General features: G+C 35.7%; 1 protein-coding gene across 1 annotated transcript; it reads right to left on the bottom strand.

The window, feature by feature from the left end:
- Nucleotides 1–7,878: 7,878 nt before the first annotated feature.
- kctd9b (potassium channel tetramerization domain containing 9b) lies at nucleotides 7,879–27,238 on the bottom strand. Its single transcript, XM_056467340.1, has 12 exons — nucleotides 27,044–27,238; nucleotides 26,831–26,952; nucleotides 26,713–26,756; nucleotides 24,911–25,010; nucleotides 22,001–22,056; nucleotides 21,779–21,907; nucleotides 19,768–19,835; nucleotides 19,588–19,683; nucleotides 16,966–17,115; nucleotides 14,919–15,024; nucleotides 10,921–11,054; nucleotides 7,879–9,339 (listed from the first exon to the last, which is right to left on the bottom strand). Exons 1-12 carry the CDS (start codon nucleotides 27,158–27,160, stop codon nucleotides 9,223–9,225), a joined length of 1,239 nt encoding a protein of 412 aa, XP_056323315.1. The 5' UTR covers nucleotides 27,161–27,238; the 3' UTR covers nucleotides 7,879–9,222.
- Between the last annotated feature and the right edge of the window lie 525 nt (nucleotides 27,239–27,763).

The following is a 27,763-nucleotide window of genomic DNA, read 5'->3' as shown; positions in this document are numbered from 1 at the left end:
TTTGGAAAGATCATGCAGACGGAAAACTGGCCTGAATGGGATTTAGTTCAGGTTTTACCTCCTATATTATCATAAGCAAACATCACGGCCACAGGAATGACCTGAGTTTAATCCCGCAGGCTTTTCACACTTTTTCCTGAAGCCACAGAAAGCCGGACTGTATGAAGATGATAAATGACGTGTTTCTGGTGTCGTTCTGGGGTTTGTGAGAAACGCTCCCCGGTGACTTGAAAACAGAAACAGTGCTGGATGTCTTCTGCAGCCGGAGCTCCACACAGGCCGTCTGTAATGCAGCCCAGATGGCCATTAGCCTAATAACTCTGCGGTCGCTCGCACCGCGGCGCACAGGAAGAGAGCGGGTCAGGACGGTCCGGCCGGACGCTGAGGGCCCGTGGGCAGAGGAAGAGCCACATGTGTGTGTGGGTGAGTGGGCGAGTGTGTGGAGGACAAACACACACTCGCACCTTCACACACACTGCACTGAGCGTACGGAGGAGTCGAGGGTGTGGGTGTTTTTATAAACAGGAACGCTTATTCAACTTTTACGCAATTTCGGAGGTGGCCACTTCAGATGGGGAAGCCAAAGAAAATATCTGATGAGATTCAGGAGTTAGGTCATTTTCCAACTTGTTTAAAGAGCAGGTCACAAGCAGGAAGCAAATTATTGACAATATGGCGAGAGGGTTAAGTCTAGACGGCATATTGATGCAGATACATCAATAATTAATATTTTTACATTACAGTTATGGTTGGGTTTAGCCAAACAATACAAACATAAAAATAAAACAAAACTAATCTGAAAGATGAGTTGTAATAACAATGAAATGACTCAAGGAGAAAGCACTGAGCTACTGAAGCGTATTTAATACTTTATATAAAGGCTTTACTGATGACGGCAGCTTAAAGACGACTCTCATATGGAGAATGAAGTCACATGCATTGCTCAGGTGTGAGTTTCTCACAGACTTCAACAGATTGTCAAAGTCTTGATGCTTCTGTGGGTCTCAACTATCAAATCTGAGCTTCATTTTATATTCTCTATTGGATTTAGATCAGGTGATTGGCTGGGCCATTCTACAGCTTGATTGTCTTCATCTGAAAGCATTTGAGAGTTTCCTTGGCTGTGTTTTGGATCATTGTCTTGCTCAAATGTCCACCCTGGGTTCATCTTCATCCTCCTGCTAATGTAGATGTTGGGCTGAAGCAGCTGATATTCATTTACACTGAGGAATGGAAGAGGGTTGCTGAAGAACTACTGAGAGATTTCAGCTGCTGTCTGGGCTTTCACTGCCGAACTACACCTCCCTTTATTCATGTGTTCAGTACTTTTTACCTGTGTCATTTCATATTATTATGCATAACTTCATTTGTAAACTATTTAGTTTAGTTTTTTTTGCATATATGGATTTCTTTGGTTGCCATCAACATCAAGTCAACGGCACCTTTAAAAATAAAAAGTGGTGACGTGTTCAATACTTATTTTCCCTGCTGTATGTGTATGAATAGACACAACATATTGTATGCAAAACACAAAAATATACAAAAAAATATTTTTCCCCAATTTCTGTTAGATTTTTTCAACACATTTCTGCACATAATAGTTTTAATAACTCATCTCTAATAACTGATTTCTTTTATCTTTGTCATGATGACAGTAAATAATATTAGACTAGATATTCTTCAAGACACTTCTATACAGCTTAAAGTGACATTTAAAGGCTTTACTAGGTTAATTAGGGTAACTAGGCAGGTTAGGGTAATTAGGCAAGTTATTGTGTAACGATGGTTTGTTCTGTAGACTATCGAATAAAAATATAGCTAATAGGGGCTAATAATATTGGCCTTAAAATGGTTCTTAAAAAATGTACAACTACTTTTATTCTAGCCGAAATAAAACAAATAAGACTTTCTCCAGAAGAAAAAATATTATCAGACATGCTGTGAAAATTTCCTTGCTCTGTTAAACATTATTTGGGAAATATTTAATAAAAGAAAAAAAAATTAAAGGGGGGTGAATAATTCTGACTTCAACTGTACATTTATTTATATTTTGTGTTACGTATAAGTATTTATATATAAACATAAACAGGCATTCTATACAATATAGTCATGCATATATTTATGAACACAAAAATATACAGAGTAACCGGTAATATATTTTGTAAATAAGTCCTTTTATTTTGGATGCAATTAATCATTTGACATTTATTCGTATTATTATTAATTTGGGTTCTTTTTACTTTTCAAAATATCGTCATAAAATCCATAAATAAGGTGGCACGGTGGCTCAGTGGTTAGCACCTTCACCTCACAGCAGGAAGGTCGCCGATTTGAGTCCCAACTTGGCCAGGTGGCATTTCTGTGTGGAGTTTGCATGTTCCCCGTGTTGGTGTGGGTTTCCTCCGGGTGCTCCAGTTTCCCCCACAGTCCAAACAAATGCGCTATAGGGGAATTGGGTAAACAAAATTGGTTGTAGTGTGTGTGTGTGTGTGAATGTGAGTGTATGGATGTTTCCCAGTGCTGGGTTGCAGCTGTAAGGGCATCCGCTGTATAAAACATATGCTGGATAAGTTGGCGGTTCATTCTGCTGTGGCGAACCCTGATGAATAAAGGGACTAAGCCGAAGGAAAATGATTGAATACATAAATCAAAATAAGGGTGAATCAAGTGCAATGTAACCGTATAAACAAAAGAAGATATTTTGAAGAATGTCAGAAACTAGTAGCCATTGACTTCCATTGTAAAAAAATATTCATAAATATAAAAACGATGACGATAAAAGCAGATGTGCTAAAACTCGTTTCCAAATTTAGGCCTGCCAAAACATGTCATCCTGTTTTTCAAAGAATACCACAGAATTACCAGGGTAAACTTCCAATAAACCAAACCAAGCTGTTGGTTTAATGATATCATAGACAGAATAAGTATCTTAAAAGCAGCCAAGTGGCCATATATGGATGGATGGTGAGTTTTTATCATTTTGAAATGTGACAGATTCAGTTTTCATTCTTACATTAGAAACAACAGATCTTTATAAGAGGAAATCTGTTAAATGGCCATATGTGATTTACATACAATTATAGCTGATATACTTGGACATGCATATGTACTTTATATCTATACACTACCTGACAAGTCTTGTGGTTGTGGCCAGTTGTAAGAGCAACAAATAATAACTTGACTTCTAGTTGATCATTTGGAGAAGTGCTAGATTTTTCTGATGAATCATCTGTTGAACTGCATCTCAATCATCATACTGCAGAAGACCTAAACTAAACCTGACGAGACGTCTAATCTGTCCAAGCTAACTGAGTGTATTGAAGATGTTAAAGACTGGATGACCAACAATTATCTTCTCTTAAACTCAGACAAAACAGAATTATTACTTATTGGGCCAAAATCCTGTACACAGCAGATCTCACAACTCGACCTACAATTAGAGGGATACAAAGCTAGCGTTAGCTCTTCTATAAAAGATCTGGGTGTCATATTAGACAGCAATTTAACTTTTAAAAATCATATATCCCATGTCACAAAAACTGCTTTCTTTCATCTGAGAAATATAGCTAAGTTACGAAGTATGCTATCCATCTCAGATGCAGAAAAGCTAGTCCATGCTTTTATGACTTCTAGGCTGGACTACTGTAATGCACTGTTTGCTGGCTGCCCAGCATCCTCTATTAACAAACTTCAATTAGTACAAAATGCAGCTGCCAGAGTTCTTACCAGGTCTAGAAAATTTGATCACATCACCCCAATTTTATCCTCCTTACACTGGCTGCCTGTTAAGTTTCGTATTGAATTTAAAATATTGCTTCTTACCTATAAAGCTTTAAATAATCTAGCTCCTGCTTATCTAACCAACCTTCTGTCTCGCTACAATCCAACTCGCTCTTTAAGGTCTCAAAACTCAGGGCTTCTGGTTGAGTAAAGGAGGTCGAGTCTTCTCATTTATAGCTCCTAAACTCTGGAATAGCCTTCCTGATAACGTCCGAGGCTCAGACACACTCTCCCAATTCAAAACTTGATTAAAGACCTATCTGTTCAGTAAAGCATACACTTAGTGCACCACTTGGGGGCTTCCACACAGGTTATGCATCTTGTTGATATACACTGTGAACATCAGCTACGCTAATTATTTTCTTTATTCTCCATTTCCACCTGGGGATACTCTTCCCGAGGCCCTCAGACTATGCAGAGTCACTGATTCGATCCAAGACCAACGACGAGATGATCCCAAGGTTTCCATATCCTGGACCAGGCCGTATCCTGAGCAGCTACTGTGATGGTCATGGAGGAGTGGAGAACATGAGACTGATTCCTGTGACGCTCCAGAGACAGGCGAGTCTTCGCTGAGGCCAGCTTCCAGCCTCCGCCACTGAGACTGCAGCTCTGCACAAGACGTTTGGCCAGCGGAGAAATTAAAATGGTCGTGCCCAACTGAGTCTGGTTTCTCTCAAGGTTTTTTTTCTTCACTTCCGCCATTAGTGAAGTTTTTTTTTCCCTCTCCGCTGTCACCACTGGCTTGCATGTTTCGGGATCTATAGAGCTGGGCATCGTTGGATTTGCTCTTCAGTATTTGGACTCTCAGTAGTGATTATTAAACCACACTGAACTGAGCTCAACTGAACTGAACTCAACACTATAAACTGAACTACACTGTTCCTATTTACTGTGACCTTTTATGTGAAGCTGCTTTGACACAATCTACATTGTATAAGCACTATACAAATAAAGGTGAATTGAATTGAATTGAACCTACTGGAACCTGCATGGAGCCAAGATTCTCACAGAAATCAGTCAAGTTTGGTGAAAGAAAAGTCATGGTTCGGGGTTACATTCAGTATGGGGGCGTGCGAGAGATCTGCAACATCAACAGCCTGAGGTATCAAAACATTTGTGCTGCCCATTACATTACAAACCACAGGAGAGGGACAATTCTCCAGCAGGATAGCGCTCCTCCTCATACTTCAGCCTCCACATCAAAGCTCCTGAAAGCAAAGAAGATCAAGGTGCTCCAGGATTGGCCTGCCCAGTCACCATATATGAACATTATTGAGCATGTCTGGGGTAAGATGAAGGAGAAGGCGTTGAAGATGAATCCAAAGGATCTTGATGAACTCTGGGAGTCCTGCAAGAAGGCTTTCTTCGCCATTCCAGATGACTTTATTAATCAGTGATTTGAGTCATTGCAGAGATGTATGGATGCAGTCCTCCAAGCTCATGATGGAGTCAGACACAATATTCATTCTGTTTCCACTGCAGCATGACCACATATTCTATACTGGACATTATTGAAGGTTCAGTGACAAGACTTTTGTCTAAGCAGAGTCAGACCTTACTGTCCTAATGAAATCATTAATAATCAAGGCATGATCATATTTTATTTTGGTCAAATAAGCGTAATCTAGAGGCCTTTGAGTTTCATATAAGACACTTCCGATACCAAATGATTAACTAGAAGTCAAGTTATTATTTTTGGTTCCTAAAACTTGGATAGGCGACAAGGCTTTTTGTACGTTTGTACATGTAAATGGACATGTTTGTATATTTAAAATGGGTTACATATATACTTTATATCTCTGAAATCCAAACCAGAACTTGCATGTCATATACATATAATTTACAGATACTGCCATGGAACAGATTTCAATAAGAGTACAGATCAAATAAGTTTGTATTTATATTATAGATATTTTAAAACATGAATAGATAAAAAATAAGCACCCGTCACAAGTGCAAAAAATGTTTTTCACCCTACGGAAGTGAGTTTAATCCAGCAGAGCTCATAAATGTGCTGCTGTGTTTTTCTCTGGCAGTATTTTTCACCCTGGTAAACAGATTTCTGCTGGAGTGAAGAGCTGCTAAAACACTTGGTATCTGCAAGCACTGCGTGTGTGTCTGTTTTTAGAGACACCGCTGCCCCTGCTGGCCAATTCATGACCGCACACCCATCAGGAGGACTACTGCTTGCTTTTTTTTCTTTATTAGTGAAAATTTATTTAACTTTACTAAAAATGCTAACATAAATCCAGATACACAGGTCTGATAATGCAGATGAGCAATAGAAGAGAGAGAAAAAGGAAAAAGAAATAAAAATTGATGATGATGATACTCCTACTAATAACAATAAAACTGAAATTGTAAATTTAAATAAATACATGTTAATGATAATAATAATAATAATAATTATTATTATTGTTGTTATTATTATAATATTATTAAGTGACAAAAATGTAAAAAAGAAACAAATACATAAAATTATTATTATTATTATTATTATTATTATTATTATTATTATTATTATTATTAATAATAATAATAAAAAGTGGCTAAAATGTAAAATAAAATTTTAAAAAAATGAAAATAAGTAGTAATAATGAACTGATTAAAGTAACAATAGTGACAAAAATGTACAAAAATGATATTGATAATTCCAATGAGCAATAGAAGAGAAAAGTAAAATAAAAATTTATAATAATAATGATGATAATACTACTACTACTAAAACTGAAATTGTAAATAATAATAATAATTTAATAAGTAACAAAATGTAAAGAAATAGAAATAAGTAAATTATTAAAAATAACAGATAATAAAATAAAAATAAAATGAAACAAATAAAAATAAATAGTAATACACCGACTAAACTTGTAATTTAAAATAAATAGCAATAATAATAGTGACGAAAACATTAAAAAAATTGATATTGATAATTCCAATAAACAATAGAGGAGAGAGAAAAATAAAAAAATAAAGGAAATTAATAATGATGATGATGATGATGATGATGATACTACTCATAACACTGAAATTGTAAATTTAAATAAATAAATAATATTAAGAGACAAAAGTGTAAAAATAAAATTAAATAAATAAAATTAATAATACTAGTAATAATAATATTAATAATATTACTTCTGATAATAAAACTGAAATGGTCAATAAAAAATAAATAATATTAATTGACAAAAATGTAAAGAAAAAGAAACAAACAAAATTATTATTATTAATAATAATAATAATAATAATAATAATAGTGACTAAAAATGTACAAATAAATGAAACAAAAAATAATAAACTGACTAAATATGTAAATTAAAATACATAACAATAAATAACAGAGTTATTTAGGCAAAAGAAAAAGAAATAAAGAATAATTAAATTCTAATAATAATCAGTGACTCAAAATGTAAAATAAAATGAAACAAAAAAATAAATAATAATAAACTGACTAAAGTTGTAAATTAAAAGAAATCGCAATAATAATAATAATAATAATAATAATAATAATAATAATAATAATAATAATAATGATAATAATAATAATAATAATAATAATAATAATAATAATAATAATAATAATAATAATAATAATATTAATAATAATAATGTGAAAATAAATAAAAGTAAAAATAAATACAATTAATAGTAATGTTGATAATACTACTCTGATAACAATAAAACTAAAATTGTAAATTAAAATAAATAAAAAGTGTCAAAAATTTGAAGAAAACTAAACAAAGAAAATGAACAACACCAGTGACTAAAAATATAAAAATAAAGTGAAACAAATAAAAAATAATAAACTAAAAGTTTAATATTATTTATAAATAATACATAAATAGCAAGATTAAAAACTACAGTGACATAAAAGTAAAAAAACATAATAAAATAACACAATTAATAATAACAAGAGACTAAAATGGTGAAAGAAAATTAAATAAATGAAAAATAATTAATATTAATAATAAACAGAGACTAAAAATGTCAATTAAAATGAAACAAATGATCTGCTAATTATCAAATTAGCTGCTAAAAAAGTATCTGCTCTGAAACAACATACAGCAATACAAATAAAATGCTGAAATTGTCCAGTTCTCCAGTGTTTGACTTTATTGGATCTTAACAGAGCCGCTGACATTAAAACATATATTTTAATGCATGCAGCAAAATCCACGTAACAGTAAAACCAGCAACACAGTGGAAAATCAGCACATGTATGAAAAGGTATAAAATTGCACATTGGCAGAAGAGCTGTATTTACACACACACACACACACACACACACACACACACACACACACACAAGATTCACAGACCAGCAGTAACGCATGCAGAAGCTTTTTTACATGCATAAAACTGCAAGAGAAACAAAAAAGTTGCACTGAGATCCATAATAACACATGATGCATGGAAATAAATTAGAGATGCACTGAAACACAAGTGTTATAAATCGAAAATTCAAGATGTACTTTGGGTGAAAACCGAAACTGAAAATGCTTTGTTATAATTATTTATTACTTTATCACATAGGCCAAAGTTTTTCTGAATCAGCAATTTTACCGATTCAGGTTTTCTACAATATAATTATTACTCTACATTATTATTCATTCATTTTCCCTTGGCTTAGTCCCTTATTTATCAGGGGTCACCACAGCGGAATGAATCGCCAACTTATTTATCATATGTTTTACGTAGCAGATCCCCTTCCAGCTGCAACCCAGTACTGGGAAACACCCATTCACACTCATTCTCACACACACACTCATACATTATGGCCAATTTAGTTCATCAATTCAGCTGTACTACATGTGTTTGGGTCTAGGGCAGGCATGGGCAAACTCGATCCTCGAGGGCCGGTGTCAAACACACCTAAATACCCTAATTAGTGTCTTCAAGATCACTAGAAAGCTACAAGCAGGTGTGTTTGATTAGGATTGGTGCAAAACTATGTAGGGACACCGGCCCTCCAGGATCGAGTTTGCCCATCCCTGATCTAGGGGAATCTGGAGCACCCGGAGGAAACCCACGTCAACACGGGGAGAACATGCAAACTCCACACAGAAATGCCAACTGACCCAGCCGGGACTCGAACTAGCGACCTTCTTGCTGTGAGGCAACAGTGCTAACCACTGAGCCACCCCATACTACATTTTTTAGACTGTAATTTTATCGATTTTATAGACTTTACGATCATGTATGCTTACAAAATATGAGTTGATTAATAATTTAAGTTTGAAAGAAAGAAAAAAAGACTTAATTTACATTTTAAACCTAAATGTACACTATTTTTTTTCTTTCTTTCATCCTAAAATCGAAGATAAAAGTATCAGCTGATCATTTTCGACGGCAAATATTCGGTGCATCTCTAAAATAAATGTGCCTGAGCTGTCAGAGCATATGAGTGTGTTTGTGTTCGATTAGAGCTGAACCTGCAGGTTATCTGACGCTCTGGGACATGTGCAGTGGCGTCAGCATCTCCTCAAAGATGGCGCCCTTCACGTTGGAGCCGCGCAGGTTTGCCTCCTGGAGGTCGCAGCCGGACAGATCACAGTTCTGGAGGATTAGAGAAGCAACAGTGAAGAGGAGCAGAAAACAGCGCACAATCACTGTGAAGCTCTCTGTGCAGAGCTTTGTGAAATGATCAGAAGTTCTGCATTGGTGAGCATATATAACATGCATGTTTATAGACATACATACACTCACCGGCCACTTTATTAGGTACACCTTACTAATATCGTGTTGACCCTCTTTTGCCTTCAGAACTGCCTTAATCCTTCCTGGCGTAGATTCAACAAGGTACTGGAAATATTCCTCAGAGATTTTGCTCCATATTGACATGATAGCATCACACAGTTGCTGCATGTATGTCGGCTGCACATCCATGATGCAAATATTCCAAAGATGCTCTATTGGATTGAAATCTGGTGGCTGTGGAGGCCATTTGAGTACATTTGTCATGTTCAAGAAACCAGTCTGAGATGATTCACGCTTTATGACATGATGTGTTATCCTGCTGGAAGTAGCCATCAGAAGATGGGTACACTGTGGTCATAAAGGGATGGACATGGTCAGCAATAATACTCAGGTAGGCTGTGGCGTTGACATGATGCTCAATTGGTACTAATGGACCCAAAGTGTGGCTAGAAAATGTCCCCTACACCACCACAACCAGCCTGAACCGTTGATACAAGGCAGAATGGATTTATGCTTTCATGTTGTTGATGCCAAATTCTGACTCGACCATCCGAATGTGGCAGCAGAAATGGAGACTCATCAGACCAGGCAACGTTTCTCCAATCTTCTATTGTCCAGTTTTGGTGAACCTGTGTGAATTGTAGCCTCAGTTTCCTGTTCTTAGCTGACAGGAGCGGCACCCGGTGTGGTCTTCTGCTGCTGTAGCCCATCCGCCTCAAGGTTGGATGTGTTGTGTGTTCAGAGATGCTCTTCTGCAGACCTCGGTTGTAACGAGTGCTTATTTGAGTTACTGTTGCCTTTCTATCAGCTGGAACCAGTCTGGCCATTCTCCTCTGACCTCTGGCATCAAAAAGGCATTTTTCTGCCCACAGAACTGCCGCTCACTGGATATTTCCTCTTTGTCGGACCATTCTCTGTAAACCCTAGAGATGGTTGTGCATGAAAATCCCAGTAGATCAGCAGTTTCTTAAATACTCAGAGCAGCCCGTCTGGAACCAACAACCATGCCACGTTCAAAGTCACTTAAATCCCCTTTCTACCCCATTCTGATGCTCGCTTTGAACTGCAGCAGATCATCTTGAACATGTCTATATACACTAAGGTGCAGCCATGTGATTGGCTGATTAAAAATGTGTTAACTAGCAGTTGGAGAGGTGTACCTAATAAACTGGCCAGTGAGTGTATATTTGAGTTATAAGCGTTTGTTCAAATGTATAGAAGTACAGATAGAACAATAGTTTCATAAACAAACAAACACACTAAAGGTGTTTAGGACAGAAACAAACCCCCCAAAAAAGCTGGCTTTGGTGAGGCGTTTCAAACGTCCAAAAATGAATTAAAAATGAACTTAGTTTTGGCTGGATTTAGGTGGAAATGCTGTCATTTCAGCTCTTTTTTTGATTTGAAGCATACAGGGTTAATAAAGAAATGTTTGATCACCTCCAGGTCGGTTCCTGCCAAAGTGGCTCCACGCAGGTTGCAGTTTTTGAGTTTAGCATTCTTTAGCGTGGCCACACGGAGGTTTATCCCCGTCATCTGACTGCCCTCCATATCCACACCCTTCAGATTGGCACCTGTGTAGAAATGACAGCCATTCGGTGTTAGGCAAACAATTGATTACTAATCCAGGGTTTTCCCAGCATTGAGAATTACGATGCTCCATCAAATGTTTCTGTACCACCTCCACCTTTTGACAAGAATCAGACAGGAATGAATGCTAACAGTGCAGCACTAGGTCATGTATTTAATAACTTATAATAATAGCCTTTTTAAATAAGATCATGCTTTACTTGATAAGATTATACGAATAATGTAAAAAGCAGTAAAAAGTCATGATCAGAATTTCACCTCTGTGTCATTTTGAGCCAGGAAAAACCCTAGAATCACTGCTAAAAGTCACATTTAGATTACTTTTCTAATTGTATTCACGTTAATGGTACTTTTAATAAGGAAGGACGCATTACAATGCTTAAAACTAAAGACATGTTACAAAAAGAAAAGTACCATTCATGAAAAAACTATTTCAAAATAAATGCAGGGCTTTAAAGCATTGTTATTCACAATCTCCACTATGACATTTGCTAGATGGGATTCAGGAATATTAATGACAAATGGAAAAATGTAAATTGCTGTTTAGATTATCTTAATAACATGCATACAGAAACAAAACAATAAAGACTGTAAAAATGCTATTATTTTTCAATTTCTTCAGAGTGATCTTTAACAGAGAAAGGGCTCTGATTTTTATGAAGAAAGTCTTATTAAATTAAAAACATATTTAGCTATGCTAAGGTCAATATTATAAGCCCACTTAGTAAATTATATATTTCAATAGTCTACAGAACAAATCATTATACAATGACTTGCCTAATTAGCCTAACTTTACCATAATTAACCTAGTTAAGCCTTTAAATGTCACTATAAGCTGAATACGAGTACTTTGCTAAATATCTAGTCAAATATTATATTCTGTCATTATGGCAAAAGCAAAAGAAATCAGTTATTAAATGTTTGTAATTAAAAATATTATAACATTTGTTTAACAAATAAAAACAATAATTTTGCTTATATTTTTGATTATACATAGTGTTGAAAAATTTAACTTGTTTTAATTTAAAAGACAAATCTGCAAAATAGATATATGTGAGAGAGAGAGAGAGAGAGAGAGAGAGAGAGAGAGAGAGAGAGAGAGAATTTTAATTTTATTGCCATTTCAGCTTCTTTGGTTACGTCATGGCAAAAAAAAAAACAGATCAAGTTTACCACATTTTATAAATATCACTTTTCTATAGTTATAAAAATAATTCTAACAATTAAATGTCACCAACAGCAATAAATAATACACAAGGTAAAATACATAAATAATAATAATATTAATAATAATAATATTAATAATAATAATAATGATAATAATAATAATGATGATGATGATGATGATGATAATAATATATAAGATAAAAATCTAAAACAGTTTAAGGTTTACTTTTGATAAAAATTGTGTAATTTTAGATGGATTCACATTTAAAAATATTTCATTTAAAGTGTGTCCAGATAAAAATTGTTGTCTGATAACATTAAAAATAGGGCACTCCACAAGAATATGTTTAACAGTTTGGTTTCTTTTGCATTATTGACATTTTGGTGGTCCTTCTCCTTTAAGTAAATGTTGATGTGTGAGTTATGCATGTCCAATGCTGCATCTTCTATAAACAATCTCATCGTGTCTTGAGGTAAAAAATGTATTTCTATTTCTGGCTGAAGTTCAAAAAGTTTATTTTCTGAGCATTGATCCCATTCTCAAAATAGATATGTATAACAAAACAATATTACAACTCCTCTGCTTCTTTGAACTGATTTATAAAGAACTATTGCATTGATTTACAATATTTAAAGCAAGTAACTTATGAATAACCCCACACAGAATCTGTACGTGCAGAAATCTGCCGATTTTTAGCTCATCATTGAGTCTATTTATTTACTTGTGTAAATGTGTGTAAATTTATATTTATTCAGTTTTTAAAAGTAATTTCAGAAATACTATTGACTAATATGAAAATGTTAATATGATTTATTTACAATACAGTTTATAAAGTCATTTCTTGTGTCTTTTAGTTGACATATTATATGAGAGACTTGCTTTTTTTACCCAAATAAGTGAATCTAATAGGATTTAAATTGTTAACATTAAATAAAAGTTAATATTGTTTCATTCATTCATTCATTTTCTTCAACTTTTCCTGATCGCAAAGGCAAGCAGTCCCAGGAGAGAACCCCAGACTTCCCTCTCCCCAGACACTTCCTCCAGCTCCTCCGAGGGGATCCCGAGGTGTTCCCAGGCCAGCCGAGAGACATAGTCCCTCCAGCGTGTCCTGGGTCTTCCCCAAGGCCTCCTCCTGGTGGGACATTCCTGGAACACCTCCCTAGGTAGGCGTCCAGGAGGCATCCGAAACGGATGCTCGAGCCACCTCAGCTGACTTCTCTCAATGTGGAGGAGCAGTGGCTCTACTCCGAGCTCCTCACGGGTGACAGAGCTCCTCACCCTTTCTATAAAGGTACGCCCTGCCACCCTGCGAAGAAACTCATTTCGGCCGTTTGTATCTGAGATCTTGTCCTTTCAGTCATGACCTAAAGCTCATGATCATAGGTGAGAGTAGAGTAGATTGACCTGTAAATCGAGAGCTTTGGCTTTTGGCTCAGCTCGTTCTTTACCACAACAGATGAGTACATCAATTACTGCACCAATCCGCATGTCAATCTTAAGTTCCATCCTTCCCTTACTCCTGAACAATTTTTAGTTAAGATACTCCCAAAATCATTCCACATAACTCTGCAGAGTTGTTTTTATAAAATTCTGCTTAGAAATAGCAAAAAATGTCAGCAGATTCTGTGTGGGCCTACTTATACGTAACTAATTAAACGAGCTATAAACGAACAGTACACTGTACAAAGTGAAAACTTAAAACAAATTACTTTGACTTGTTACAGTAAAAAGAATTAAGTTTGACAAACTTAATTTATGACAGTTTTCAGTAATTAATTAAGTTAGTCCTTTTGGGTGTAACAAGTTCCTTTCACTTCTCATGTTAATATAAAAATAATACTTTCATGTTTTTTGGCATATACAAGTTTTGCTCATTATTGATAGTGAGCAATACTTAATACTTTTCATAAATAAATGACCAAAACCTGTTACACCTATAATAACTAACTTATTACTGAAAACTGACATAAATTAAGTTTGTCAAACTTAATTCTTTTTACTGTAACAAGTCAAAGTAATTTGTTTAAGTCAGATGTGCTCCAACATTAGGCACATTCAAATCAAGACTGAAAACACATCTGTTTAGCTGTGCCTTTACTGAATGAGCACTGTGCTACGTCCGACAGATCGAACTATTATGTTTCTCTTCTTTTTCATTCTTTTATAACACATTTTATCTGTTTTTATGCTTATTTATTATTATTTTTTAACCATTTTTATTATTTGTTTCAATTTTTTTTTATACTTGTTTCTTTTATTCCTGTTTATGTAAAGCACTTTGAATTGCCACTGTGTATGAAATGTGCTATACAAAACTTGCCTTGCCTAAGTTTCCACTTTTTTACAGTGTAATCCCTCACTTTAGTTTATTTTTTCCTTTTTTTTTAGATTTATTTTTGGCCTTTTTGCCTTTATTACATAGGACAGTATTGAGACAGGAAGTGAAGTTGAAGAGAGAGGGGGGTAGGGTAGGGAAATGTCCTCGAGCTCGAATGTCCTCGGGACTCGAACTCGGGACGCCCTGACGTGCTATTGCACCATATGTCAGCGCGCTAACCATTACGCTACTGCACTGACCACTTTAGTTTTTCAGTGGATCAGTCATTTAATTACAGTAACTCGTCAGTTTTGTAAGTAAGTTCACAGTTGACAGGTCAAGTGTGTTGATTTTGTTCACCCTCTAGATTGGCTTTGAGTCCTGCGGGATCCTCAAAATTACAGCCCTTCAGAGACGCCCCTTCTGCATTGGTGCACAGCATTTTTACGCCCTGTAAATTGGCACCCTGGTAAAAAAACACAGGTAGAAAGAGAAAAATCAGCATCGCAGAGCAACAGAAGAAATAAACAACAAATGAAGACAGAAGAGAGTGTGAGTGGAGTAATAAATCAGTATTTTAGATTTATTGGATTATTTAGCTTCTAGTAGGTAAGAGAATTATTTTTGGGGCAGTCCAGTAATAAAACTGTAATTGTATTGGTTATTTTATTGTATTATTAAAATGACTAAACTGTAATTCAAATAATGCAATAAATATTTTTATGGTTTAAATCCTTTTATTTACTTTTCTTATTAATAAAAATAATGAAATACGGCAGGTATTATATTAGAAAGTTAAAGTTACAGTAGTAAAAAAGATCAAATCAAAAAGGCAGTCTGCTTGTATTTAAAAATACAGAAATCGCCTGTGTTTCTCAACCACGTTCCTGGAGGACATCCAGCACTGCATGTTTTGGATGTCTCCTTTGTCTCTCACACCCATTACAGCTCTTTTAGTCTCTGCTAATGAGCTGATGATCTGATTTAGGTGTGTTTGGTTAGGGAGACATGTAAAATGTGCAGAGGTGGGAGTCCTCCAGGAACGTGGTTGAGAAACACTGGCCTAAATGAGTGATTATATTTATGAATTTGTTTTCCGCTACTGATCTACATAAACATGATCAAAGTAACTCATCTGCATAACCCCCGCCCATTCATGACAATTACAACAGACTTGGCCATCTGACTAATCAGAGCAAAGTTGGCTTGTGGAAGGGGGAGGGGCTTACAGACCTTTAGCAACTAATTGATTCAAATGAACCATATCGAAATCAAAACTGCATAATGATTCTAATCTTATATGCATATTCTGAAAAAATAACAATGATTTCTGAGCTTAGATGCATTTAAATCTTTTGTAGGGGATTTCAACACGATACTAGTGACCTGCTCATAAATATTTCATTGTCTTTTGTGCCAGTAGCCATTGATTTACCTTTTATGCTTTAACCCTTGTATATTGTTCAAATTTACTACTCTTTCATTATGTTTGTGATGGAAAAACCCACTAAATTAAACTGCTGAAAAAAAAATGTATCAGATAAATACACCCACCGGCCACTTTATTAGGTACACCTGTCCAACTGCTCGTTAACGCACATTTCTAAACCACATGGCAGCAACTTAACGCATTAAGGCATGTAGACATGGTCAAGGCAGTCTGCTGCAGTTTAAACTGAGCATCAGAATGGGGTAGAAAGGGGATTTAAGTGACTTTGAACGTGGCATGGTTGTTGAGCCAAACGGGCTGGTCTGAGTATTTCAGAAACTGCTGATCTACTGGGATTTTCACGCACAACCATCTCTAGGGTTTACAGAGAATGGTCCGAGGTACAGCCGAGGTCTGCAAAAGAGCATCTCTGAACGCACAACACGTCCAACCTTGAGGCGGATGGGCTACAGCAGCAGAAGACCACACCAGGTGCCACTCCTGTCAGCTAAGAACAGAAAACTGAGGCTACAAATTACACAGGCTCACCAAAACTGGACAATAGAAGATTGGAGAAACGTTGCCTGGTCTGATGAGTCTCCATTTCTGCTGCCACATTCGGATGATCGGGTCAGAATTTGGTTCACTGTACTCAAGTGGCCTCCACAATCACCAGACCTCAACCCAATAGAGCAGATGTGGTGAAACGGGAGATTCACCTCATGGATGTGCAGCCGACAAATCTGCAGCAACTGTGTGATGCTATCATGTCAATATGGAGCAAAATCTCTGAGGAATATGAATCTATGCCACGGAGGTGTACCTAATGAAGTGGCCAGTGAGCGCAAAAATCAACCTCAGTCCTGATCAAAACTACTAAATGTTTTTTAAAATGCAGGACTTTGACTTACTAATTGCCAAGTTCAATATTTTTTTATTAATAAAAATAATGAAATATGGCAGCAGGTAAATCCTCACGTCTAGGTTGGCGCTGGACAGGTCCGCCCGCTCCAGGTTGGTTCCACAGAGGTTGGCGTGAGTGAGGTTACAGTGGCTGAGGTTTGCCATCTTAAAGTTGATGTAACGCAGGTCAAGACGAGACAGATCCGTCCCGCTGAAATTCAGGCCCTGGGAGAAACAGAACACACTGAATAATGCACAACTACGCCTGGTTTCCACCGAGCGCTACAGTACAGTAGAGTACGAAATTAATTCGATTAACGAATTACGTTACAACGATTATGAAAACACATTAATCGAGATAAAATGACTATTGTGTCATATTCCACCTATACACATTGACGATCGGGTGGGTCAGCTTATTAGTTTGTGTAATACTATGGAGCTTACAACATGCCAAAACAATCTGAATTTAAACTGTGTCAATCTGAATAATTTACAATTGTAATTGAATTGATTTTCTTCATATTCAAAACTATAAACTGTATTATTACAAACTAGATATCTGCAGTCTATGAATTCAGTACAAATAAAAAAATCTGAAGTTTGAAAATGCGTCTATAAAAATCTGCCTTAAAATAATTCAGTTGTCCTAAATTTCAGATGTCGAATATTCAAGTTCATTCATTCATTTTCCTTCAGCTTAGTCCCATTATTCATCAGGGGTCGCCACAGCAGAATGAACCCCCAACTCATCCAACATATGTTTTACGCAGCGGATGCCCTTCCAGCTGCAACCAAATACTGAGAAACACCCATACACACTCATTCACACACATACACTACGGCCAATTTAGTTTATTCAATTCTCCTATAGTGCATGTGTTTGAACTGTGGGGGAAACCGGAGCACTCAGAGGAAACCCACGCCAACACAGGGAGAACATGCAAACTTCACACAGAAATGCCAACTGACCCAGCCGAGACTTGAATCAGCGACCTTCTTGCTGTGAGGTGACTGTGATAACCAATGAGCCACCGTGTCGCCCGAAAAAATTCTAATTAAAAACAATTTTAATGGCATATAGTATTCAGATTTATTAAATTACAATTGTTAATAATTCAAATGAATACTATTAAAATTCAGATTGTTTTGGCATATTTTTAGCTCCATATAATACATGCTACAGTGAATCAAACTGAAGTATTTATTCAAATTACATCCAATTTATTAATGAACATTTACGTTTTCAGTGTTTTAAAGCAAATTTAGTGTATTCTGACCTACAGTATTTGAATTTATTTTATTTAACATTTATTATTCATGTAAATAAGCCAGAGTTAGCCACAAGGGCTAATTGTCATCTGTTGCCCCTTGCCAGATTTTAAAAGGCAACCTAAAATCAAAAAACACATCATCACACATACAAAAACAATAAAGTTACATATGACAAAGGGATAAAACATGTAATAAGAATTTCTTAAAATGTTAGACAAAAGAATTACAAACTTGATTTGCTTTTAGCCATTTCTTTAACTTATACTTAAAAGCTGAATAATTTGTAACACCCCTTAAATCAATAGGAAGTATGTTCCAAAAATGACTGGCTCTAACTGGAAGACTGTGCAAAAATTGGACTGAGTAGCTTTTTCAGAGGTTACTGTAGGTAACTATACAATCTATGCAGCTAATTTGACTTTTCTTTCAGGCTATGTAGATACAAACAGCTATTTTACAAGAAAAGGGTCTTTATGAATATTTATGATGTCCATCTGTGCTCTAGATTTGTGGGTTTCAGACTGTTACGATTATGAATTCACAATGGCATTTTATTCTCCATTTCCACCTGGGGATACTCTTCCCGAGGCCCTCAGACTATGCAGAGTCACTGATTCGATCCAAGACCAACGACGAGATGATCCCAAGGTTTCCATATCCTGGACCAGGCTGAATCCTGAGCAGCTACTGTGATGGTCATGGAGGAGTGGAGAACATGAGACTGATTCCTGTGACGCTCCAGAGACAGACGAGTCTTCGCTGAGGCCAGCTTCCAGCCTCCGCCACTGAGACTGCAGCTCTGCACAAGACGTTTGGCCAGCGGAGAAATTAAAATGGTCGTGCCCAACTGAGCCTGGTTTCTCTCAAGGTTTTTTTTCTTCACTTCCGCCTTTAGTGAAGTTTTTTTTCCCTCTCCGCTGTCGCCACTGGCTTGCATGGTTCAGGATCTGTAGAGCTGCGCATCGTTGGATTTGCCCTTCAATATTTGGACTCTCAGTAGTGATTATTAAACCACACTGAACTGAGCTCAACTGAACTTAAACACTACAAACTGAACTACACTGTTCCTATTTACTGTGACCTTTTATGTGAAGCTGCTTTGACACAATCTACATTGTATAAGTGCTATACAAATAAAGGAGAATTGAATTGAATGGTATGAACCGTTATGGGGTGGTCAAATGTATATTTATATGATCTGTCATTTTAATTACTAAATTTATTATTTAAGATACTGATCAGAGAAAACTACTTCTCCCTATTACAGGGTTGACCCTTGGTATGAAAAGGTTTGCTATTTTGGTACTTCTTACAGTGGAAATGTAAAATAAATGCATATCATTTCATACACTACCAACCTGTACTGCTCAGTGGAAACAAGCCACTAAATGAAACTAACCAATACAAATAGACTCCTCCTACCTGACAGCGAAGCTCAGATTTAGTCGAAGTGGCAAGAAGAAAACGCACAAACTCTTTCCGAGAGATCGGTGAATGATCATCGGGAGGCTGGGAATTCTGAAGGAAAAAGGAGAGACATCCCTGTTATGATGGGCATATTAAATATGTCACTACTGTACCTTATTCATATATTTTTTTTACCTTAATAACACCTTCAAGCTGCTCAGCAAGTCGTTCGATTCCAAAGAAACGAGCTTCTTCTAGAACGCCTGGACAAATAATGTAGCACAGGTGCTCATTTCACATGCAGAGAGGTTAGCCAATCCCAACAGATCTCATTTGCATATTAGAAAGTTAAAGCAATTGGAGAAAAGTGAGTCTGCTTATATTTAAAAATAAAAAATCGTCTAAATGAGGCGTTATATTGATGAAGCTTTATCCTGTTTACTGATCTATATCATGATCGAACTCATCTGCATAATCGCCGGCCCCCCGAAAGATTTGAACACTGTGGAATAGGCATTTAATTTCTGACATGGAGTAGACATGGAAAGACCAATTAAAATAGACTTGGCCAGCTGACCAATCAGAGCAGAGTTGGCTTAAGGATGGGGGAGGGGCTTCAGAAATTGATTCAAACTAACCGTATCAAAGTCAATGCAAAATTATTCTAATATTAAATGCATATTCTGAATAATTTACAATGATTTCTGAGCTTCGATGCATGTTAAACATGTTGTAGAGGACTTCAACACTGTATTAGGACGCTTTAAAAATATCATGTGACCTGCTCTTAAAAATTTGACTTTCTTTTGTGTTATTTGACTCTCAGGGCCATATTTTACACCCGGCGTAATAAGGCGAAGGCCATGTTTGGTGTGATTTTTTGCTATTTTCAGACTGGTGCAACAGTAATTTTCATGTTTGGTGCCACGTTGTTTAAATAGCAAATCCATCTGCGCCTGTTTGTGGACTCGTGGGTGTGCTGGTCTGAAAAGGAGGTGTGTTAAGGCGCATTGTTGGTGCGTTGCTATTTTGAGGAACTGAAATAGACCACACCATTGACCAACTAAAAGCTTCTCTAAAGTCCAGCACAGAGCGCGTTATAGATGCATCTATGCAGGTCCAAAAGGCTTACACATCGCTTAATACACGCAGGATGGACAGAAATACACAAATTTCTTTACAAATGAAAACAATTAAAGGATTAAAATGATACAGAAATGATTATTTTCTACATTAATATAAAAACCCCTGCCTCCATGCCTTCTTCACCTCAGGGGCTGTTTTCAGTTTATTCATGACGATCTGCATCTGTATAATGTTATTATTATTAGCATTTTTTATTATCTGCATATTTATATTTGTTTTAATAAAAACAAGCTTAGATTTGACCACATGTTGGGTTTTGGAGACGTCTGCATCACCATAAGGGGCATAAGAACAGGACGTGTGTTTGGATATGAACATAATATTGTTCATTTATTTGTTTGCTGGAAATCAGAACTGAATTTAGAAATAGTTTTGAAACAAATCTAACAAACAAAATTAAATATGTAGGCTAATGGATGTCTTCAAGGGAGTGCGTACAACAACGTTTCCTCACTCCACCAAAGTAAAGGAGTAAACAGTAAAAGTAAAGTAAAGTGAAAGTAAAGAGGCTCGCTTTTTATCCTCGCGCTGCAGATGCCCTGTTTAACTGTTTTCTTTTTTTTACACTTACAGAGTAAGAAATAGCAAATGCGCCATGGAACGACGCAATTAAATCTTAAAGAGAATGGGAGATGAGACTCTGATTGGTTTAATGCACGTTATGATCAAAACACACCCAGAACTAATTGAGAGAATAAGCACAACCCTGTTAGACCATGCTTCGAGACGCAACCCATATTTTTCTGTCCTTAAAATAAACACGCCCTAAACGCTTTTACGCCATGCACTTTTGACTTTACGATTACATGATTAAAATAGTAGCCATTGATTTAACTTTTATATATTAACAAAGTCCAAAGTTTTACCTTAAAATCAGTTTAAATTGTTGTACTGAAGAAAAAAAGTCGCCCACATCTTGTAAGGCCTGATGGTGAGTAAATTAGCAAGTTGAGGTTTACATTTTTTAAATTCACCATCCCTTTAATAAGCAGACCTCAAGAAACCAATAGCATGATTAAAAAAAACAGGTGTATCATATGCTAATTTTTATGCATCTCACCGAGCAGATTAATGCCGTCATTAATAATGAGCTGTCCGTGTCTCAGGTAGTTCAGTATGGGCTCGAAGTAATCCGGGCTGCGATCGATGAGATACGCTCCTTGCTCGTCCTGTTTGTTCCCCCAAACATCTGAAACAATAATAATACAACTAATAAACGCTGCAAGACTCAAATGCATTAGCAAATGAGATTTTCTGAACATTAGACAGGATAAACAATCACCTTTGTCTCTGAACATGTGAGCCAACATACTTTCCGTTTCCTTGACCAAAGTGCTCCTAATAAAAATCACAGAAAAGGGTTTAAGTGTTGAAACCATCAGACATCAATGCGTTGAGTGGGTAAAAGAAAGTTAAAACACCAACTTAATCCACAAAACAAGATTTGTAATGTAAAATATATTAAAAAACATGATTATTTGTATTATTTTCTTACATTTTAGCTAAGGGGCGACACTGTGGCTCAGTGGTTAGCACTGTCACCTCACAGCAAGAAGGCGTTTTGTCAGGAGTTTGCATGTTCTCCCCGTGCTGTCATGGGTTTCCTCAGTGTGCGCCGGGTTCCCCCACAGTCCAAACACATGCGCTATAGGAGAATTGAATAAACTAAATTGTCCGTGGTGTATGTGTGAATGAGTGTGTATGGGTGTTTCCCAGAGTAGCAGGAAATGCATCCGCTGTGTAAAACATATGTTGGATAAGTTGGCGGTTCATTCCGCTGTGGCGACCCCTGATGAATAAAGGGACAAAGCCGAAAGAAAATGAATGAATGAATGAATGAATGAATTTCAGCTGGCTGCCAAGTTCCCACTAGCTTTATCTTGATATTATAATCTAACGTAAAATAAATGTATTTAAAAAAACTTACAGAGATAAATAAACAAATACCAAATGATCAAAATAAAAATTAACAAAATAAAAATCTATAAAAATTTAAATAACATGATATATAGATTTTTTTTGACATTTTTATGACTGTTTCCATACATTTTAAGACCTGATCACCACTTCAACAGGTTATGTAGGTGATATTTTAACTTAACCTTTATTTACTAAATACTGACTGTAAGAAACATTATTCAATTAATGAATAAAAGTGCTAATCCAGCAAGGGGTGCCTATAGAACAGCAGGAATGGCAGTGTTACCTTGGTTACTGCAGTAAACAAAGCATCATGTGATGTCAAATCTAGCAGGATTTTGGTAAGTCTGGATCGGATACACGGCCGGCTGGAAGTGCGATATGCATATTGATATAGCAGCATTTTTTTATGACACTGTATAACTGTATAATTTATATTTTTACAGTGCTGTGGCGGTTGGGTATAGGGTTGGGGTGGGGGTAGGCATTAAAAAATACAATTTATTGGGTAATTTAATAGATAGCATGAATAATACTCGATACAACTTCTGTTTTACCTTCCTGTGATGGTTGGGTTTAGGGTAGGAGTGGGGGTAGACATTAATAAAATACAATAAATGGGAAATTTAATAAATAATATAAATAATTCTCGTTAACTTTCAGCCGCATCCATATCCGATCTAGCAACAACCATGGATTTTGTCAATTTCATAAACTACACAGCATCCTAATATTCTCAGATTTAATTCTGGTAAACTTTAAATTCTGGTAAAATCATTCATTAAAAATTATGCAAAATTTAGTACCATGTAAAATAGCATTTATGACTTTTTAATACCTTTTTAAGGCCTTTCTCTAAATTTATTCATCAACTTTTAATACTTTAAGACCCCGCGGACACCCTAAATAAAAATTAAATAACATAGAAATACATAAACATAGCATTCATAAAATGAAGAACATTTTCCCCCATAATTTTCATTACTGTTTGGTATATTTTTCTCAGTGATGAATATAATTATGTTCAACAACATAATTAAAAATTATTATTTTTAACAACAAAACCTATTTAATAGTCTCAATAGTTCAAATATGTCATATTAGTGACAAGTTATATTAGTGGCATGAAAAAAAACACACAAATAATAGTTAAGTCTGAAATAAGCAAAAATATTCTATGAAAACATTTCTCAACCTCTTCATTTGCATTCTAGAATTATATATATAGAATTTTAACGCATGTCTATATTTTAAAATACACATTAAGTTTGAATAATACAATAACTCAATTTAAAAAACAAAGGAGTAAAATAATTCGGAAACACTTTACAATACCGTTGTCACGATACTTAAATTCGGTACCAATCAGTACTGAAATTTTAAAAACGTCCATTTCCCGCTAACATTTGAGCGTGTCTTAAACAACGCTGATTGGCCATTGTGTTCACAAGCTCAACAGAAAAGACTGGGATTAGCCACGAAGGTCATCAGTTCACCGAACTCACCGCTGTTTACTGAGCGTAAAAACAGATACAGGGACACTGGAGCGTTTTAAAGCCACGATTCATCAGCGGATCGCTCATTTGTCAGCTTATAAACAGACCAGCTGATCTTCACAGCTTTGAAACGCTCCAGTGTCCCTGTCTCTGTAGTTACACTCAGTAAACAGCGGTGAGTTCGGCGAACTGATGACCTTCACGGCTAATCACAGTCATTTCTGTTAAGCATGTGAACACAACGGCAAATCAGCGCTGTTTAAGAACGTGCTCAAACATTTGCGGGAAATGAACGTTTTTAAAATTTCAGTATCGATTGGTATCTAATTCCAGTATTGTGACAACACTATTAGTTAATGTTATTTAATGCATTTACTAACATGAACAATACATTTATTACAGTATTTGTTCATGCTAGTTAAAGGAAGTTAATAAAAATTTGTTAAAATTACTTAGTTATTAGTTTATGTTAAGTCACGATGCATTAATAAGCATGAATTTGGATGTTAATAATGCATTAGTAAACGTTGAACTTTGATTAATAGATGCTGTACATGTATTGTTCATAGTTAGTTCATGTTATTAAATATATTAACTAATGAAATCTTTTCGTAAAGTGTAAGCATTAATTAAATATAAATAAATCTTTCCCATCACAATAACGAGAATAAAATGTTGTGACTTGGCATGCAAACAGTCAAGAAATTATTTCTTGTGATGTCTGTAATTCTGGATTACAGTAAAAAGAGCTCAGTGTTTAGTGTGCAGTGAATCACCGTGTGGTTGTGAACCGTCGGCCTCCAACATTGAGTGTGATCCAGTCTGTGTGAGCCCAGGAATTAAACTCGTGCACACTCTCCGGGTTATCTGGTGGATCTAAAGGAGATTATTTAAATGAGATGCATTATAATACAGCTGTGTTAAAAACTTGATTCTGATTGGCGGATGAGCATTCTAAGGTGTGCCGTTATTTTCAGATAAATGCACAGCTAAAGTAGTTCCATAAGGTTTTGGGTGCATTAGAGTGCCATATTACTAAACTGAAGGATTACTTATCCGTCAAAAACCTGTAAATACACAATATTTACCAGCAATGTCTCTCTATGTGGGCGTTTTGTATTACTTACACATGCGTATACCCCGAACATACAGTTGAGGTCAGAATTATTAGCCCTCCTGAATTATTACACCCCTGTTTGTTTTTTTACTCAATTTCTGTTTAACAGAAAGAAAAAAAATTTCAACACATTTCTAAACATAATAGTTTTAATAACTCATTTCTAATAACATTTCAATATCACAATGTCAACAGTCACATCGCAGGATATGCAATGTTGAATCTGGATTATAGTTTGTCAGTTGCATGTGTTGTTAAGGTCTGTGACTGTTTTAAAAGCATTCATGCACAATAAATTGCACCATTTGTAGCTATTAATGATCAATTTTATAGAATTATTTATATAATGAAGACGACACAGAATTATTTTACATTTGATTATGCAATTACTGTACCTGAACAATGTTAGACACCTTAGAAAATCATAAAACACTGTTTAATTAATTTAGTTATTTTACTTTATCATATTTAACTGTGCTTGTAGATTGTTTATTATATTTTATGCAGATGCACTCCCCTACAGAATCACCCAAATCAATCTAAAATCAGAAACTGGGTGAAATACCTGGCATTTAGTGGATTTGGTAATAGTTTCAGAAGAGAACCATTGCCTGCCCCCCCTCTCCTGTTGTCTCGGGACAAGCAAATAGTAGAGTTTCCACCTTTAAATTGCTGTGTGTGCAAATATCCACTGATCTAATACGGGATGCCCATGCAAAGTACATGACTTCCAAGGTGCATCACAGAATATACTATCTTTGAGGAGCCAAAAAAGTAGGTCTTCCTTGTGATGTTTTAATGCAAGTGTACTTGACCTTTATATGACCAGTTCTTGAGTATTTATAACTTATAATTTATAGTGTCTGATGTTTTTTTATTATTGTTTTTACTTTGTTTGTTTATCGAATTATATACTAGCATTTTTATTTGTCAAATATTGTTTTGAGCGTGTGTTTGAGGCATTTTGAGGGAAATGTCCTGCCCTGTCAGTTTTTAAATAAACTACACTGTATTCATATTGAAATATGTATTACATAGTAAGAAATGTGAACAAATGAAACATGGCAGTGAGCACACATTGTTTTGCACCCCATAAACACAATCAAGTCTTAAAAACGAGCCTTTAAAGAGTCAAGAAATCACATCAAAACACAACTGAAGCCTTTGAATGAGATGAGTGAGAAACTAGTCCTACACACAGGAGCAGTTTGAGACCAAAAACCTGTCAAATGTCTGAAATACAACACTAAACAGTGTCTTTTAACTGTGGTATAAGTAGAATAATGAACTCTGATCTGCTGAATTATAAGAAAATAACCTGAGGTGTAACAAACACTCCGCTTCACATGTGGTGTGTGTTATTTTCTAATAATTCAACAGCCCATCATCAATTATTCTTCACTTGAAGCATATTAATAACAGTTCTGTGGTCTCAAATCAAAGTTATAACTTCAAACTCACCAACAAAAGAGTCTCCTTCTGATATATACAAGACATCGTCGTCTCTGTTAAGACAAACACCAATGTTACATGATAACGACAATGAAATATATACATTAAAACGAGTTATTGTTCTTACCTGATGAGGGCTATATCATCAATAAGACCCCCTTTCCCATTGTAAACATTAGCAGCTTTTATTGCGAATTTTGTGCTTGCAACCGACAGTAGATCAGCTAGAGTCCCATAAACTGCCACCACCTGATATAAAAGCCACAAATAACAGTATATTAATTGAACAATCGTGCTTTAATAGTGTATTAGAGAGGCAATCGATTAAAAACACACTCGCCTTGCCGTTGTGTGAGGTGCCGTTCACAAACAGCGTGACTCTTCTCATGTCTGAGGCTGTAATGAGGCTCTTCGGTGTCTTTAATATTGTTTTAAACTCCACGTTATTGTAAAACATTGAAGCATTTCCGACTATCTCTAAACAGTGTTTACTTCCGCCCTTGACATACTTACAGCAAGCAGAATCGACCGACGATTAGAGCGAGTCCAGGGTGGGCGGGGTTAGATGAGCCAACGTTAATTCTGATTGGTCACGTACGAGAATTAAGTAAGTTTTTTTTATTTTTCAAACGTGTGAAATTTTATTTAAATGCGTACGCAGCGTTAGTTGATGATATTTATTCGTTTATTTTTTCCAAGAGAGCTGAAAAACTGTTGAATTGAATTGGTTGAATTCGTCATGTGGTATGTGTTACTTTTCTCATCGCTAGCCAGTATGGCTGAACCACAGTCGTTTACGATTATAGTTAAAATTTGTTTTGATTAAACGCTTCTTCACCCTGGGGTTAATTGATTTAATCAGAATGATCATATTATGAATATTTAATTCCCATAAATAAGACGAAAAATATCCTAGTGTAAAATACAGAAATCCTCGCAACACTTTTTAAATAAACATTATAAAGCGGTTTAACCATCATGTCACACAGTAAACACATTGTCTAATTATAATAATAACAATAATAATATATACACACACACTTCATTAGGTACAGTTATT

The sequence above is a fragment of the Danio aesculapii genome, chromosome 10, assembly GCF_903798145.1.
Source record: "Danio aesculapii chromosome 10, fDanAes4.1, whole genome shotgun sequence".
Lineage (NCBI taxonomy): Eukaryota > Metazoa > Chordata > Actinopteri > Cypriniformes > Danionidae > Danio > Danio aesculapii.
This window is presented reverse-complemented; position numbering and strand designations above follow the sequence as displayed.

Excerpts from the sequence above, each read along its gene's own strand:
- kctd9b (XM_056467340.1), bottom strand. The coding sequence starts at position 27,160 with ATGTTTTACAATAACGTGGAGTTTAAAACAATATTAAAGACACCGAAG. Across the intron at positions 25,011-26,712 it reads AGAAGGAGACTCTTTTGTTG|ATCCACCAGATAACCCGGAG; the intron begins GTGAGTTTGAAG and ends AATCTCCTTTAG. Across the intron at positions 19,684-19,767 it reads AGCTTGAAGGTGTTATTAAG|AATTCCCAGCCTCCCGATGA; the intron begins GTAAAAAAAATA and ends TTTTTCCTTCAG.